This window comes from Ursus maritimus, unplaced genomic scaffold (genome assembly GCF_017311325.1).
Source record: "Ursus maritimus isolate PB19 unplaced genomic scaffold, ASM1731132v1 scaffold_10, whole genome shotgun sequence".
NCBI lineage: Eukaryota > Metazoa > Chordata > Mammalia > Carnivora > Ursidae > Ursus > Ursus maritimus.
The window spans coordinates 29,497,027-29,512,289 of record NW_024423344.1 but is presented as its reverse complement, the minus strand read 5'-3'; the positions used below and the strand labels follow the sequence as shown (position 1 = coordinate 29,512,289).

The following is a 15,263-nucleotide window of genomic DNA, read 5'->3' as shown; positions in this document are numbered from 1 at the left end:
TTTTTTTATTCAGACTCGCATACATTATTTTAAAATATGGAGTCATACTGGGGGCACCTGGGTGGCTCAGTTGGTTGGGCATCTGCCTTCTGCTCAGGTCATGATCCCAGGGTTTTGGGATCGAGCCCTGCATCAGACGTCCTGCTTGGCAGGGAGAGCCTGCTCCTCCCTCTCCCTCTGTCCCAACCCCCCACTCATGCACATGCTCTCTCTCACTCTTAAATAAAATCTTTAAAATAAAATAAAACAGGGGCGCCTGGGTGGCACAGCAGTTAAGCGTCTGCCTTCGGCTCAGGGCGTGATCCCGGCGTTATGGGATCGAGTCCCACATCAGGCTCCTCCGCTATGAGCCTGCTTCTTCCTCTCCCACTCCCCCTGCTTGTGTTCCCTCTCTCACTGGCTGTCTCTATCTCTGTCGAATAAATAAAATCTTTAAAAAATAAATAAAATAAAACATGGAGTCATACTATAATAAGGTCTTAATTGTTTTGAAATTTAATCTGTCACAAAGATGTCAGTAAGTCTTCATCCACCAAAATAATGTATAGTTTTCTGTGGTATGAATACACCATTATTTACTCAGCCGTATGTAGCTGAATATTTCCTTTTCTTTTTTTCTTTTTTTTTTAAAGATTTTATTTTTTTATTTTATTTTATTTTTTAAAAGATTTTTATTTATTTAACAGAGAGAGACAGCCAGAGAGAGAGGGAACACAAGCAGGGGGAGTGGTAGAGGAAGAAGCAGGCTCCTAGCAGAGAAGCCTGATGTGGGGCTCGATCCCAGAACGCCAGGATCACGCCCTGAGCCGAAGGCAGATGCTTAACAGCTGCGCCACCCAGGCGCCCCTTATTTATTTATTTGACACAGAGAGAGACAGCGAGAGACGGAACACAAGCAGGGAGAGTGGGAGAGGAAGAAGCAGGCTCCCAGTGGAGGAGCCTGATGTGGGGCTCGATTCCAGAACTCTGGGATCACGCCCTGAGCCAAAGGCAGACACTTAACGACTGCACCACCCAGGCGCCCCTAAATATTTCTTTTTAATAACCACTGAGGACTAGAGGAAGAAATACCTGGAGACACATTACTACTCAGTGTTTAATTCTCTGCTGACACTGAGTATCATAAATTTTGAAGTCTTCCCAGTTTGTATGGTTGTGTGATTTTTTTTTTAATTCCAGTACACTTAATGTACAGTGTAGTTTTAGTTTCAGGTGTATGGTGTAGTGACTCAGCAGTTCCATACACCACCCAGTGCTTATCACAACACAGGCATTCCTTATTCCCCATCACCTATTTCCCCCATTCCTCTACCCACCTCCCCTCTGGTAACCATCAGTTCGTTCTCTATTGTTAAGGGTCTGTTTCTTGGTTTCTCTCCCCCCTCTCTCTTTTTTTTTTCCCTTTGCTTGTTTTGTTTCTCAAATTCCACACAAGTGACGTCATATGGTACCTATCTTTGACTTATTTCACTTAATATTGTACTCTAGCTCCATCCATATTATTGCAGATAGCAAGCTTTCATTCCTTCTTTTACGGCCGAATAATAATCCATTGTATATTATCATATGGTTTCACTCATTTATGGAAAATAAGAAATAGAGAGATTGATAGGAGAAGGAAGGGAAGAATGAAGGGGGGGTAAACAGAAGGGGGAATAAACCACAAGAGACTATGGACTCTGGGAAACAAACTGAAGGCTTCAGAGGGGAGGGGGGTGGGGGATTGGGATAGGCCGGTGATGGGTATTAAGGAGGGACATATTGCATGGTGCACTGGGTGTTATACACAACTAATGAATGAGTCATGGAACATTACATCAAAAACTAAGGATATACTGTATGGTGACTAACATAACATAATAAAAAAGAATATTAAAAAATAATAATCCATTGTATATACATATACCACATCTTTATTCATCTATTGATGAGCACTTGGGCTGCTTCCATAGTTTGGCTATTGTAAATAATGCTGCAATAAACATTATTTCCTGTAGTTTTGATTTGCATTTCCCTGATGATCAGTGATGCTGAGCATCTTTTCATGTGTCTGTTGGCCATCTGTATGTCTTTGGAGGAATGTCTGTTCATGTCTTCTGCCCATTTTTAATTGGATTCTTTGTTGCGTGGATGTTGGTTTGTATATGTTCTTTATATATTTTAGATACTAACCCTTTATTGACTATGTCATTTGCAAAATCTCTTCTCCCATTCAATAGGTTGCCTTTTAGTTTTGTTTTCCTTTGCTGTGCAGAAGCTTTTTATTTTGATGTAGTCCCGATAGTTTATTTTTGCTTTTATTTCCCTTCCCTCAGGAGACATATCTAGAACAATGTTGCTACAGCCAATGTTAGAGACCTTACTACCTGTACTTTCTTCTAGGATTTATGGTTTCAGATCTCACATTTAGGTCTTTAATCCATTTTGGATTTATTTGTGTGTATGGTATAAGAAAGTGGTCCAGTTTCATTATTTTGCATGTACCTGACCAGTTTTCCCAATACCATCATTGAGGATGGTCTTTTTCCTGTTGTATATTCTTTCCTGCTTTGTCAAAGATTAATTGACCATAAAATTGTGGGTTCATTTCTGGGTTTTCTGTTCTGTTCAGTGGATCTGTGTGTCTATTTTTGTGCCAGTATTGTACTGTTTTTATTATTATAGCTTTATAATATAACCTGAAGTCTGATTGTGTAATTTTTTTTTCCCCGTAACACTTGATAGACCAGTGATTGGATAGATCCATGTTGGAGGTTTTTAGCTCCCACACAAGAGACAAATAAGGACAAAGATATTTAAGGGTGCTAGCAAAAAAAATGTTAATAAAATGATTCTGTGTGGATGTGGAGCTCTTTAATGAAGGATGTAAAATTTGTGCTCAACATCACTGATCATCAGGGAAATGCAAATCAAAACTACAGGAAGTCATCACCTCACACCTGTCAGAGTGGCTAAACTCTAAAACAAGAAACAACAGGTGTTGGCAAGGAAGTGGAGAATAAGGAACCCTCTTGTGCACTGTTGGTGGGAATACAAACTGGTGTAGCCACTGTGGAAAACAGTGTGGAGGTTCCTCACAAAGTTAAAAATAGAACTGCCCTAGGATCCAGTACTGCTGGGTATTTACCCCCAAAATACAAAAACACTAAGAGGGATACATGTAGCTCTATGTTTATTGCAGCATTTACAACAGCCAAACTATGGAAGCAGCTCAAATGCTGATTGATAGATGAATAAATATATGGTGTATGTATATACAGTGGAATATTATTCAGCCATAAAAAAGGAATGAAATCTTGCCATTTGCAATGACATGGATGGAGCTAGAGAGTATAATGCTAAGTGAAATAAGCCAGACAAAAATAAATACCATATGATCTCACTCGTGTGGAATTTAAGAAACTAAACATACGAGCAAACTGGAAAAAGAGAGGGAAAGATGGTCCAAGAAATAAACCTTTAACCGTAGAGAACAACCTGAAGGTTACCAAAGGGAAGATGGGTGGGGGATGGGTGAAATAGGTTATGGGAATTAAAGAGTACACTTACATTGATTTAAAAAGATCAAAATAAAAAATTATTCCCTGTGGATGTGATGCTCTGTAATGATGTAAAATCTAGATGAGGTCAATAAACTCAAACACAAGGAGATGTTAAGGCATTAGAGATGGTAACAAGGTTGGACAGGAGGTATATTAGAAGTAAGGAAGCCAGCAAGCCAGAAGAATAACTTACTGTGGCTAAAGGTGGGGGTGCTTTTGGAGTTGTAAATTTCACAGGTAGGGCATTTTTGAGTGATGACATAGTTCAAATTAAAAGGTACATTGATGTAAGGATTTAATATTTGAATACTATGTATGTGCTATATATGAGGGAAAATAAATAACATTAAGTAGCTGAAATACAGTTGAAGGCAAAAGTCATTGATTGTGAAGCTCACAGAACAGGTTAGGGAAGTTTTAAGGTCCAGGATGATGAGTTTGAATAGAAAGAACATGGTTAAAGTCATCAGTGAATATGGAGTGGTGGCCAAAAGTCATTATTGTGTAAGGAAGCACGGGAGAGAACCGTATAGACGGTGGTATGAACCTCAGAGGAGAAGGCATTTATTACAGTGCATTAGAATCAAAGCATACATTATGATCTCAATAAAAATCTTTTTTAAAAAAGTCACAGCCTGGAAATAGTCCAGAATGCTAACAGAAAGTAGATACTGCCTCCTGGTTTTATGATGGAACAGCATGAGGGAATGAGTTAATATCCATTCAAAGAATTAGAGACAGAACAGTGCCCTAGGACTGCCACCCATGGTTGTGCATTTTGCAGAGACTGAAATCTAGTGTATGGTCCATTTGCTTAACGGGATCATAGAGCCTTGTTTTCCCAGATAAAGGGGTGCCATAAAAATAGTAGCCCTAGCCAAGGGCTCCCATGGGACCTGCTTCTACATCAAGGGTGTGTGTTTTTCTCATTTCACATAGTTACCAGTTATATATTCCATTGAGGCTTTGGCAATCACCTCAATATGAAGACAGATTTCAGTTAAGACTGATAGATTGAGAGGCGCCTGGGTGGCTCAGTTGTTGAATATCTGCCTTCGGCTCAGGGCGAGATCCCGGCGTTCTGGGATCGAGCCCCACATCAGGCTGCTCCGCTGGAAGCCTGCTTCTTCCTCTCCTACTCCCCCTGCTTGTGTTCCCTCTCTCGCTGGCTGTCTCTCTCTTTGTCAAATAAATAAATAAAATCTTAAAAAAAAAAAAAAAGACTGATAGATTGAGGGAGTTCTTTAAGTAGATAGTGTAGTAGGGTCTAATGACATGGCATTAAATTCAGAAAAGGCACAGTATAAGGGGAGATCACTATTGGATATATAAGTAAGGAGAGAAAGCAGAAAAGAGGAGAAGAGAGGATAAAAAAAGGCTAGTGTATGTCTTTACTGGAGAACATTGGGGCATCTGGGTGGCTCAGTCATTTAAGCGTCTGCCTTTGGCTCAGGCCATGATCCCAGGGTCCTAGGATAGAGTTCCGCATTGGGCTCCTTGCTTAGCTAGAAGCCTGCTTCTTCCTCTCCCTCTGCCTGCTGCTCCCCCTGCTTGTGTGCTCCCTCACCCCCTGTCAAATAAATAAATGAAATTTTTTAAAAATCATAGAATTTTAATAGAATCAGATTATTTTAAAAACCAGCCTTGGCCTGTGGTATCTTAACATTTGACATTAAAAACCTAATCAAGAATTAAAATTCTTTTATGTATATTTCTTGTTATGTGCAAATTAAAATTATGTGAGTTAATATATTATTATTTATAAATCAGTAAGATTATGTTAAAGAAATTGTGTCCCTCTAGTTTTGCTTGAAGTATGTTATTTCTTGACTTTGACATTTCAGGAGAAAAACAAAAACAGTGATAAAGGAACTGAACCAGAAATGCAGAAAGAAAAAAGTATCCAAGAGCAAAATTCATCAGGTCCAAATGAAGAAAAGTCCAAAGCTCATAAAAAATCAAACCCATATGGAGAATGGCAAGAAATTAAACAACAAGTTGAGTCTCAGTAAGTACCTGAAACTTAATCTCCCTGTTACTACAAATTATATTTTCTGTTTAGTACTTGCATACATTGCAGTAACTAATTTCAAGGCTAAGGTGCTCATTAAAGGTGTGTCTTGTTTCTTTTAATTCTAGAGTGGTTTTCTCTCTTCTAATTAAGTATTTTTAAATATTTGAGACTGTAAACTAGTGGTTATTTGAAAAAAGTAAGTTAATGAGGGTTTTTTTTTGTAGGAGAGATGCTATTTATTTATTTTAATTCCAGTATAGTTAACATACAGTGTTATATTTGTTTCAGGTGTATAATAGAGTGATTCAGCAATTCTGTACATTACTTAGTGCAACCTCTAATGATCTTTTTAATTCCTAACCAAATATAATATTTCTTTTGACCACACATTCACACACTAATTCACACCATGTACACATGTGCATTCTCACACTCACCATCATTATTCTGTTGGACAAACAAATATCTGCATATTCAGTAAAGGCTTCATAAGGTATGTCTAAAGACAAAAAAAAAAAGCTTCTATTTTGTTACCGTCTTAAAAATGGTTTACGACACTTCACTGAAGTTCTAAAGCCAGTATTCAAGGGTGCCTGGTTCACCATCTGCCTTCAGCTCAGGTCATGATCCCAGGGTCCTGGGATCAAGCCCCAAGCTCTACATCCAGCTCCCTGCTTAGCAGGGAGTCTGCTTCTCTGCCCCCCTCTCCCTCTCCCCCTCCTTCCCCTCCTGCCCTCTCTTTCTCATAAATAAATAGACTCTTTAAAAAAATAAATAAAATAAAGCCAGTATTCAAGAAACAGAACAGTTTTATCAATTAAACAAGATCATGGTAGGGATGTTACCTGATTTATATTATTAGCTTACATGTTTAAATTAGTTATTGTCTTAGGAGCATTTACACAATAAAAGGAAGAAGTCACGCCTAGCTCCACAAATTAGTGTTTCTTAAATGTTTAAATAATCTTCAGGTGGAAAAAAAAAGTACATGAGTTAGCAGTTTTTCTCCAAAAACATTAATGCTTTGAATTGGTAATGTAAGATGACTACTCTGTGGATACTTTTATAGTGAAATTATTTATTATTAAAACTGTACTTTAATGAAAAGATCATATTTTTTCGTAAGATAGAATAATGCGGGTTTTGGCCAGCTTTATACTGACAGTCCCCAACCTGTAGTGGTGTGACATGGGATTTTTTGACATTAAGATGGTGCAAAAGCGATATGCATTCAGTAGAAACTGTACTTCAGATTTTGAATTTTGATCTTTTTCCCCTGCCTAGCAATACACTGCTGTACGGTTCTCTCTCGTACACTCCCAGGCAGCCATGTGACCATGAGGGTAAACAGCCAGTATATTTCAAACCACTCTGCTTTTCACTGTCAGTATTTAATAAATTACATGAGATATTCAATACTTTATATAAAATAGGCTTTGTATTAGATGATTTTGCCCAACTTAGCCTAATATACGTGTTCTCAGCTTATTAAGGTAGGCTAAGCTATGATGTTAAGTAGGTTAGGTGTACTAAATGCATTTTCAACTTAACAGTATTTTCAATTTACGGTGGGTTTATTGGGACATAACCCCATCATAATTGAGGGAAGATCTGTATGCTGTTCTAATAAGAATTAATTCTCCAGGGATAACATACCATAGTATAGATTAAAACTGCTGTCAGAATGTTACCATTATTATGATAGTTTAGGTTGTATTAATGTAATACTAGATAAAATGCATTTAATGCAGAATATTGCCAGGCACCGTGATAAGCCATACTGACTACGTATACTGAAATTGCAGAAATAATAGGCTGCATTACTTCAGCCCCTAAGTGATTTTTTAAGTGACTTACAGTAGGAAAATGGCCCTACTATACCAATATCTCCTATACTTAAAGCTAAGATTTCTAAAATTATGTTTTCCATGTGATAAATATACTGTAAAACCATTCTTGTTAAATTTTAACCTCGTCAGCCAGTTTCACATGTGATGGATTATGTTTGACTTCCTAAGTAGATAAACCTAATTTTTAAAAGGTTCCCCGTAAAAATAACCAATATATTTTTATTATAGAAAATTTTTGGAATTGAACAAAAGGATAAGAATAACTCAGTTACCAAGAGATAATAGTAACATTTTTAAGTATTTGCCCCAGTTTTTATTTTTCCCTATTTAGCATTATATTAATATTTTTGTACTTTTTAAAAATTTTGTAAATGTTATTTTTTAATTGTTATATAATATTCTATTAGATGTACTGTGATTTTACTCAGCCATTCCTTTTCTGTTGGGGAGTTAGGTTATTTCTGCACTTTTGGATTTTATAACATTTTGACTAGTAATATATCACTGTACACATTTCTGACTGTTTCTAGAAATGGAATACCTATTTAATGGTTATGAACAAGTTGAAAATCTTGATACACAGTGCCCAATTACTTTCCAAAAAGAGCATACCAATCTATACTCCATCAGCAGTTTCTGAAAGTTTCTGTCCCATTGGACCTTCTCAGCATTCATTACTCCTGAGCTTTTAAATATTTTTTTAATTTTTAATTTAAATTCAATTTAATTAACAGTGTATCAGTTTCAAAGGTAGAATTTAGTGATTCATCAGTTGCATATAATTAAATATTTTCTAATTCAGCAAAAAAGTATCTTATTTTAGTTTTCTTTGATTTACTGGTATGATTTTCTTCATATATTTATCAGTATTTTGTATTTACTCTTCTGTAAATTGTCAATAGTCAAAAGTAAGAACTTGCAAAATTAGGCCCCTCTGGTTTTCAAAGCAAAGTGCTACAGGGATTCATCTTCCTAGTGCAGGTTCCCATGCCTGGAATGAGTGTCTGTCTCTCTCCCTTCTCCATGCCCACGGCATCCCTCCTTTCTACAGTCTTGTGGCTCTGACTGCATCTCCACCCTCCCTACCCTCTTAGATGTGGACTCTTCTCTACATTTAACTGTGGAGAGTCTGTTCTGCCAGTCTTGGGGTCGTTTTCTGGGTTATTTACACTGATGTGGGTATTATCCAGTTGTATGCATGGGACAAGGTGAGCTTAGGATTGTCCCACTCCACCATCTTCCCAGAAGTCCTCCAGCCATTATTTCTTTAAATAAGCTTTCCACTCCTTTCTCCCTCCCTTTTCTTTCTGAGACTATAATGATGTGTACACTATTTTTGTTGTTGGTGTCCTAGAAGCTCCACAGGCTGGCTTCTTCATTCTTTTCACCTTTTTTTCTCTTCTGATTAACTAATTTCCAATATCTGTCTTCAAGCTGTCATATTCTTTCTTCTGTTTGGTCTACTCTGTTGTTAAGCTCCCTCTCTGTTGAATTCCTTCAGTTTAGTCATTGTATTCTTTAGCACCAAAACCTTTTTGGTTCCTTTTTGTTTTCTATCTCTTTGTTGAACTTCTCATTTTCTTCTTTTGTTTTCCTTATACATTAAGTTGCATATCTGTCTTCTCTTGTGGCTGTCAGAGCATCTGTAGAACAATTATTTTGAATTCTTTGTTGGGCACTTCTTAGTTCTTGATTTCTTCGGCCAGTTACTGAAGGTTTACTATATTTCTTTGGAGGAGACATTTTTCCTAATTCTTGGTAATCCCTGTAGCCTTCTATAGGGGTCTGCACACCTGAAAAAGGAATCACTTCTTAAAAAGACTTTCTGGACTGACTTATCTGTGGGTAGGGCAACAACAGAGCATGCTGTGATTCCATGTCTGGTGGTACAGGGCACCAAACACGGGCGTGTGGCAGCACTGGGTCCAGGAAGCATATCATCTCTTTGGCTCAGGGCATTAGGATCCAACAACTGTGTACTTCTTTGGAACACTATGGGTATTTCACAGTGGCTATAAGGGCCAGCCACAGCTGCCTGTGTAGTAGCAGGCACACACAGTGATGGTGTCCAGACCAGCAGCAAGGGCTGGAGCCACCTACAGCTTCATTGGTAGCTTCAGGGAGCTTGGCTGTTAGGATACTCTCCTGTGGCTATACAGTCACCTCTCATGAGGGTACACTGCAGGGGGGAGGCTGGTGTCAGAGGTTGGACTAGGGGCATACACGTATGCAGCTGGAGGAGCTAGCTACAGATGAACGTGATCAATCAGGCCAGTGACAGAAGATGTGGCCTGATCCAGAATTGGACCCCAGCTGCAGGGGTCCTAGCTGTTAGCATGATGTTCTGTGCTGCATTATCTACACCCATCGCCAGTGTATACGCTGCAGTAGAGGCTGGTAATGAGCGTCAGGGTGGTGGCATTTAAACGCACAGCTAGCCCTGAGTGTACGAATTAGCAGTAGGGGATCAGCCACAGATCTTGCATTTGCACAGAGGCCAGAACTGCCAGGCTCTGGAGGGATTCAGACAGTTGACATCAGGGAAATCTAATACCTGTTGGGCAAAATACCTGGTGAAATCGATGGGAAGTCTGGAGTAGTTGTGCTGTCTGTTGGTTCCTTCTTCAGTGGCAAAAGCTTCTGAGTTTGTAAAGCAGGTCATTGTGAACCACAATCACTCCCACTGCATGGCTGTTCTTGGTAGATCCTGCCTTTCTTCCTTATTCGTAGCCATCTCTCAGCTTGCCAAGATAAAGTGAAACTGAAATGGGACCTTCTTGCAGTGCCCCAAAAGCTAGATAAGCTGGTCACTCACCCCATCCTTGTTATCCTGGTGAAGGGAATAACTGGGAATTTCCTCTTGTTTCTGAGCAATGCCACCTTGGTGGATGGGATGATGCAGATGAAATGAAGTTGTCTTCTTTCTCTTTTGTAGTTCTCAGGGTTTTTTATGTTGCTGAAATATCTTAAGAGGATTCCAGAGCTCTCCCAGAACTGTTTTTCTTCGCATATAGCTCTCTAATTATTGATCGTTTTGTGGGGGATGGAGGCTTGGGTCTCCACTAAAGGATTTTTTAAAATTTGTTTTTACTTAATGAATCAGCTCTTGATTGTGTCTGTTTTATTATGCTTCCATTTATTAGTGGATTTTCTCTTCATCTATTTTTACCTTTAGTTTCATAATTTTGTTACCCTGACTTTTTTTTTTTTAAGATTTTATTTATTTATTCGACAGAGATAGAGACAGCCAGCGAGAGAGGGAACACAAGCATGGGGAGTGGGAGAGGAAGAAGCAGGCTCATAGCGGAGGAGCCTAATGGGGGCTCAGTCCCATAATGCCGGGATCACGCCCTGAGCCGAAGGCAGACGCTTAACCGCTGTGCCACCCAGGCGCCCCCTACCCTGACTTTTCTTAAGTTCCTTTATTTTTTGTTCTTTCTTCAGAGGAACACTTAGACTGTGACAGGACATGAGGAAGGGATGTTTTTGTTTCTTAATGAAAATAAAGTAGTTTGGTCTCTGAATATAGTTCTGGCCATATATCACATAAACTTTGAATGAAGGTTCCTTCATTCCATTGTTTTGTAACAGTTTAGTATTGTATTTTTACTTACTTTTTCATTTGGTAGTTTTCCAGAAGAGTATTTTTTTTGTTAACCTTAAAAATAAAACTGCCAGGGGCACCTGGGTGGCTCGGTCAGTTAAGTGCGGATTCTTGATTTTGGCTCAGGTCATGATCTCAGGGTTGTGAGATGAGCCCCACATCAGACTCTGCACTGGGTGTGTAGCCTGCTTAAGATTCTGTCTCTCCCTCTCCCCCGCCCCCCACCGCCCCTACAATGCATGCTCTCAGTCAATCAGTCTGCCAGTTCTTTACCAGCAAAAATGGGTTTATTCAGGAATAGCAGAGAATTGCAATCCAGGACAAGCAAACTGTGGCAAAACCATAGGCAAGTCCAGAGAACAAAAGAGAGAAATGCTCTTTTATAGAAAAAAGGGGGGTATTGGGAAGGCTGTTATGAACAAAATAGGTCAATTAGAGTAAACTGGGAACTTGAAGTATAGTGGCTTTTCATTGGCTGAGTTGTGATGGTCTCACATTGGCTAGACTATTTGCAGGGAGCCTGCTGCAGCTGGATCCCAGGACCCTGAGGTCATTACCTGAGCTGAAATCAAGAACTGGCCTCTTAACTAACTGAGCCACCTAAGTGCCCCACTCTCTTTGTAGTTTTGATTTGCATTTCCCTGATGATCAGTGATGTTGAGCACCCTTTCATATGTCTGTGGGGGTGGAGAAGGAAAGCCTGCCTCCTGCTGGAATACTAATGTGGGTCTTTGGTCGCTTCCTGTTGGGTTTGCAACTGAGGAGTGGTAGGGTATGAAAGCTCCCTCTGCTGGCCTCCTGACTCCATTCTAAGTGAGGTTTCCTTTTATTAAATTTTCTAATCCCCACCCTGCACTTTTTTTTTTTTAACTCAAGACAGAAGTGTATTTCTCTCTCATGTAATACGCAGAGATAGAAGTTAATTCAGAGCAGGTAAGTATCTGTATTCCATAAAGTCATTCAGTGATGCAGTTCTTTCCATCTTGTTGCTCTACCATTCGTCAGGGTGTTGTCTGTTGAATTATCAAAGCTGGGTCACTGCCACATCCATGTTTCTGCCCTTGGAAAGGAAAGAGTGCTGGAAGACATAGCCAGTGTTTTACAACACCCAGGAGACCCATGACTTGAAATTAGTTTACATGGCTGGCCATACCTAACTGCAGGAGAGATTCCAAAATGTAGTCTTGAGAAACCATGTGTCCAGTTAATACCCTAATACTAGGGAAGAAAGGGAGAATGAATTTAAGGGATAAGCACCAGTCTGCCACAAGGTAACTAACAGACTGATGTTTGTTAAAAGTTCAGGGATGAGTAGAGCTTCTGAGTATCGAAGGGACAGTGAAGGAACCTGCAAAGGACAATGTTTGGCATAGAGGCTTCTGTTATGGGGACAGTGAGGATTCCAGGGCTCCTTGACTCAATGTTGGTACCGCAACAGGCGCTTAATAAACACTTCTAAAAGTAAAGGAGCAGTTGTGCTCAGTGTGGGTTATCCAATGTGTAAATGAGCCAGACTTCTGAAGCCTTTTTTCCTTAATGTTCACCACACAGTCATGGTTGGAGAAAAATATCTGTGGAGTTTGAGCTTTGGTTTTGGTTTTGTGGGTTTTTTTGAGTGCGCTTATTTCTTTTTCTGTTTGTTTTTTCTTTTCTTTTCTCCTTTTTCATCATGGGAAGTATACTTTTTATTCCCCAAATCCTATTTTACCCATTGCTGCTCCAGCCTCCCCTTTGGTAACCATCACTTTGTTTTCAATAGTTAAGATTCTATTTCTTGGTTTCTCTCTCTCTCCCTCTCTCTTTCCCTTTGTGTTTCTTAAATTCCACATGAATGAAATCATATGATATTTGTCTTTCTCTGACTTATTTCACTTAGCATGATACTGTCTAACTCCTCCATATCATTGCAGATGGCAAGATTTCATTCTTTTTTGTGGCTGAATAATATTCCATTATCTGTATATACACCACGTCTTTATCCATTCACTTGTCAGTGAGCACTTGGGCTGCTTCCACAGTTTGGCTATTGTAAATAATGCTGCAGTGAACATAGGGGTGCATGTATCCCTTTGACTTAGTGTATTTGTATTTTGGCCATAAATACCCACTAGTGCGATTACTGGATCCTAGGGCAGTTCTATTTTTAATTTTGTGAGGAACCTCCGCACTATTTTCCACAGTGGCTGCACCAGTTTGCTTTCCCACCAATAGTGCACAAGGGTTCCTTTTTTTTCCACATCGTCACCAGTATCTGTCATATTTTTTATTTTAGCTGTTCTGACAGATGTGAGGTACTATCTCCTTGTAGGTTTTTTTTTTTTTTTTTAAGATTTATCGATTTAGGGGCACCTGGGTGGCTCAGTCATTAAGCATCTGGTTCATTCAGCTCAGGTTCCCGGGATCGAGCCCTGCATAGGGCTCCCTGCTCAGTGGGAAGCCTGCTTCTCCCTCTTCCACTCCTCCTGCATGTGTTCCCTCTCTTGCTCTCTGTCAAATTAATAAATAAAATCTTTTTTAAAAAAAGATTTATGGATTTATTTTAGAGTGTATTTGCACAGGCAAGTGGGGGGAGGGGCAGAGGGAGAGGGAGACAAAATCCTCAGACTCCCCAGTGAGCAAGGAGCCTGCTGCAGCTGGATCCCAGGACCCTGAGGTCATTACCTGAGCTGAAATCAAGAACTGGCCTCTTAACTAACTGAGCCACCTAAGTGCCCCACTCTCTTTGTAGTTTTGATTTGCATTTCCCTGATGATCAGTGATGTTGAGCACCCTTTCATATGTCTGTTGGCCATCTGTATGCCTTCTTTGGAGAAATGTCTATTCATGTCTTCTGCCCATGCATTATTTAGCTTTTTGGGTGTTGAGCTGTATTGGTTCCTTCCTTCCTTCCTTCCTTCCTTCCTTCTTTTCTTTTTTTTTTTTTTTTAGATTCATTTATTTGTTTTAGAGAGAGAAAGTGTTTGCACACACAGAGGGGGAGCAGGAGAGAAGTAAACTCCCCTCTGAGTACGGAGCCCGATGCCAGGCTTAATCTCACAACCCTGAGATCATGACCTGAGTGAAATCAAGTCAGATGCTTAACTGAGCCACCGGCACCCTGCATTGTATCAGTTCTTTATATATTTTGGATACTAACCCCTTATTGGATATGTCATTTGCAAAGATCTTCCATTCAGTAGGTTGCCTTTTAGTTTTGTTGATTGTTTCCTTCACTGTGCAGACAATCTTTATTTTGATGAAGTCCCAATACTTTATTTTTGCTTTTATTTCCCTTGCCTCAGGAGATGTATCTGTAAAGAAGTTGCTATGGCTAATGTTGAAGAAATTACTGCCTGTGCTCTCTTCTAGAATTATTATGATTTCGGGTCTCATATTTAGGTCTTTAATCCATTTTGGGTTTTTCTTGTTTTTTTGTTTTTGGGTTTTTTTTTTTGTTTTTTTTTTTAATTTTTATTTATTTATTTATTTATTTATTTTTAAGTAGGCTCCACACCCAGCATGGAGCCCAGCACAGGGCTTGAACTCACAACCCTGAGATCAAAACCTGAGCTGAGATCAAGAGTGGGACGCTTAACTGGCCATGCCACCCAGGTGCCCCATTTAATCCATCTTGGATTTATTTTTCTGTATGGTATAAGAAAGTGGTCCCATTTCTTTTCTTTTCTTTTCTTTCTTTTTTTCTTTTTGCATATAGCTGTCCAGTTTTCCCAATACCATTTGTTGAAGAAACTATCCTTTTCCCATTGCATATTGATTCCTCCCTTCATTGAAGATTGACCATATAATTGTGGGTTCGTTTCTGGGTTTTCTATTCTATTCTATTGATCTATGTGTCTATTTTTATGCCAGTACCATACTGTTTTAATTACTACCACTTTATAATATAACTTGAAATCTGGAATTGTGATATGTCCAGTTTTGTTTTTCTTTTTCAAGATTGCTTTGGCTATTTGAGGTCTTCTGCAGTTCCATACAATTTTAAGATTGTTTTAGTTCTGTAAGAAATGCTGTTGGTATTTGATCTGTAGATTGCTTTGAGGGATATAATAGTATTTGTCCCTCCAACCCATGAGCATGGAATGTCTTACCATTTCTTTGTGTCATCTTGAATTTCTTTCATCAGTGTTTTATAGTTTTCAAAGTACAGGTCTTTCTCCTGTTTGTTTAAGCTTATTTCTGGAAATTTTTTTGGTTTTGGTGCAATGGTAATTGGGATTGTTTTCTTAATTTCACTTTCTGCTGCTTCATTATTA

The 15,263-nt window shown here is 39.1% G+C and overlaps 1 protein-coding gene across 2 annotated transcripts in view; it reads left to right on the top strand.

Annotated features, from left to right (window-relative positions):
* WBP4 (WW domain binding protein 4) overlaps nt 1-15,263 on the top strand; it is a 51,836-nt gene that overhangs the window by 17,044 nt on the left and 19,529 nt on the right. For both annotated transcript variants that reach the window (XM_040623294.1, XM_008706788.2), the window contains exon 9: nt 5,387-5,550. In XM_040623294.1, coding sequence (XP_040479228.1) covers nt 5,387-5,550 — 164 coding nt within the window. The remainder of the gene's footprint in view (nt 1-5,386; nt 5,551-15,263) is intronic.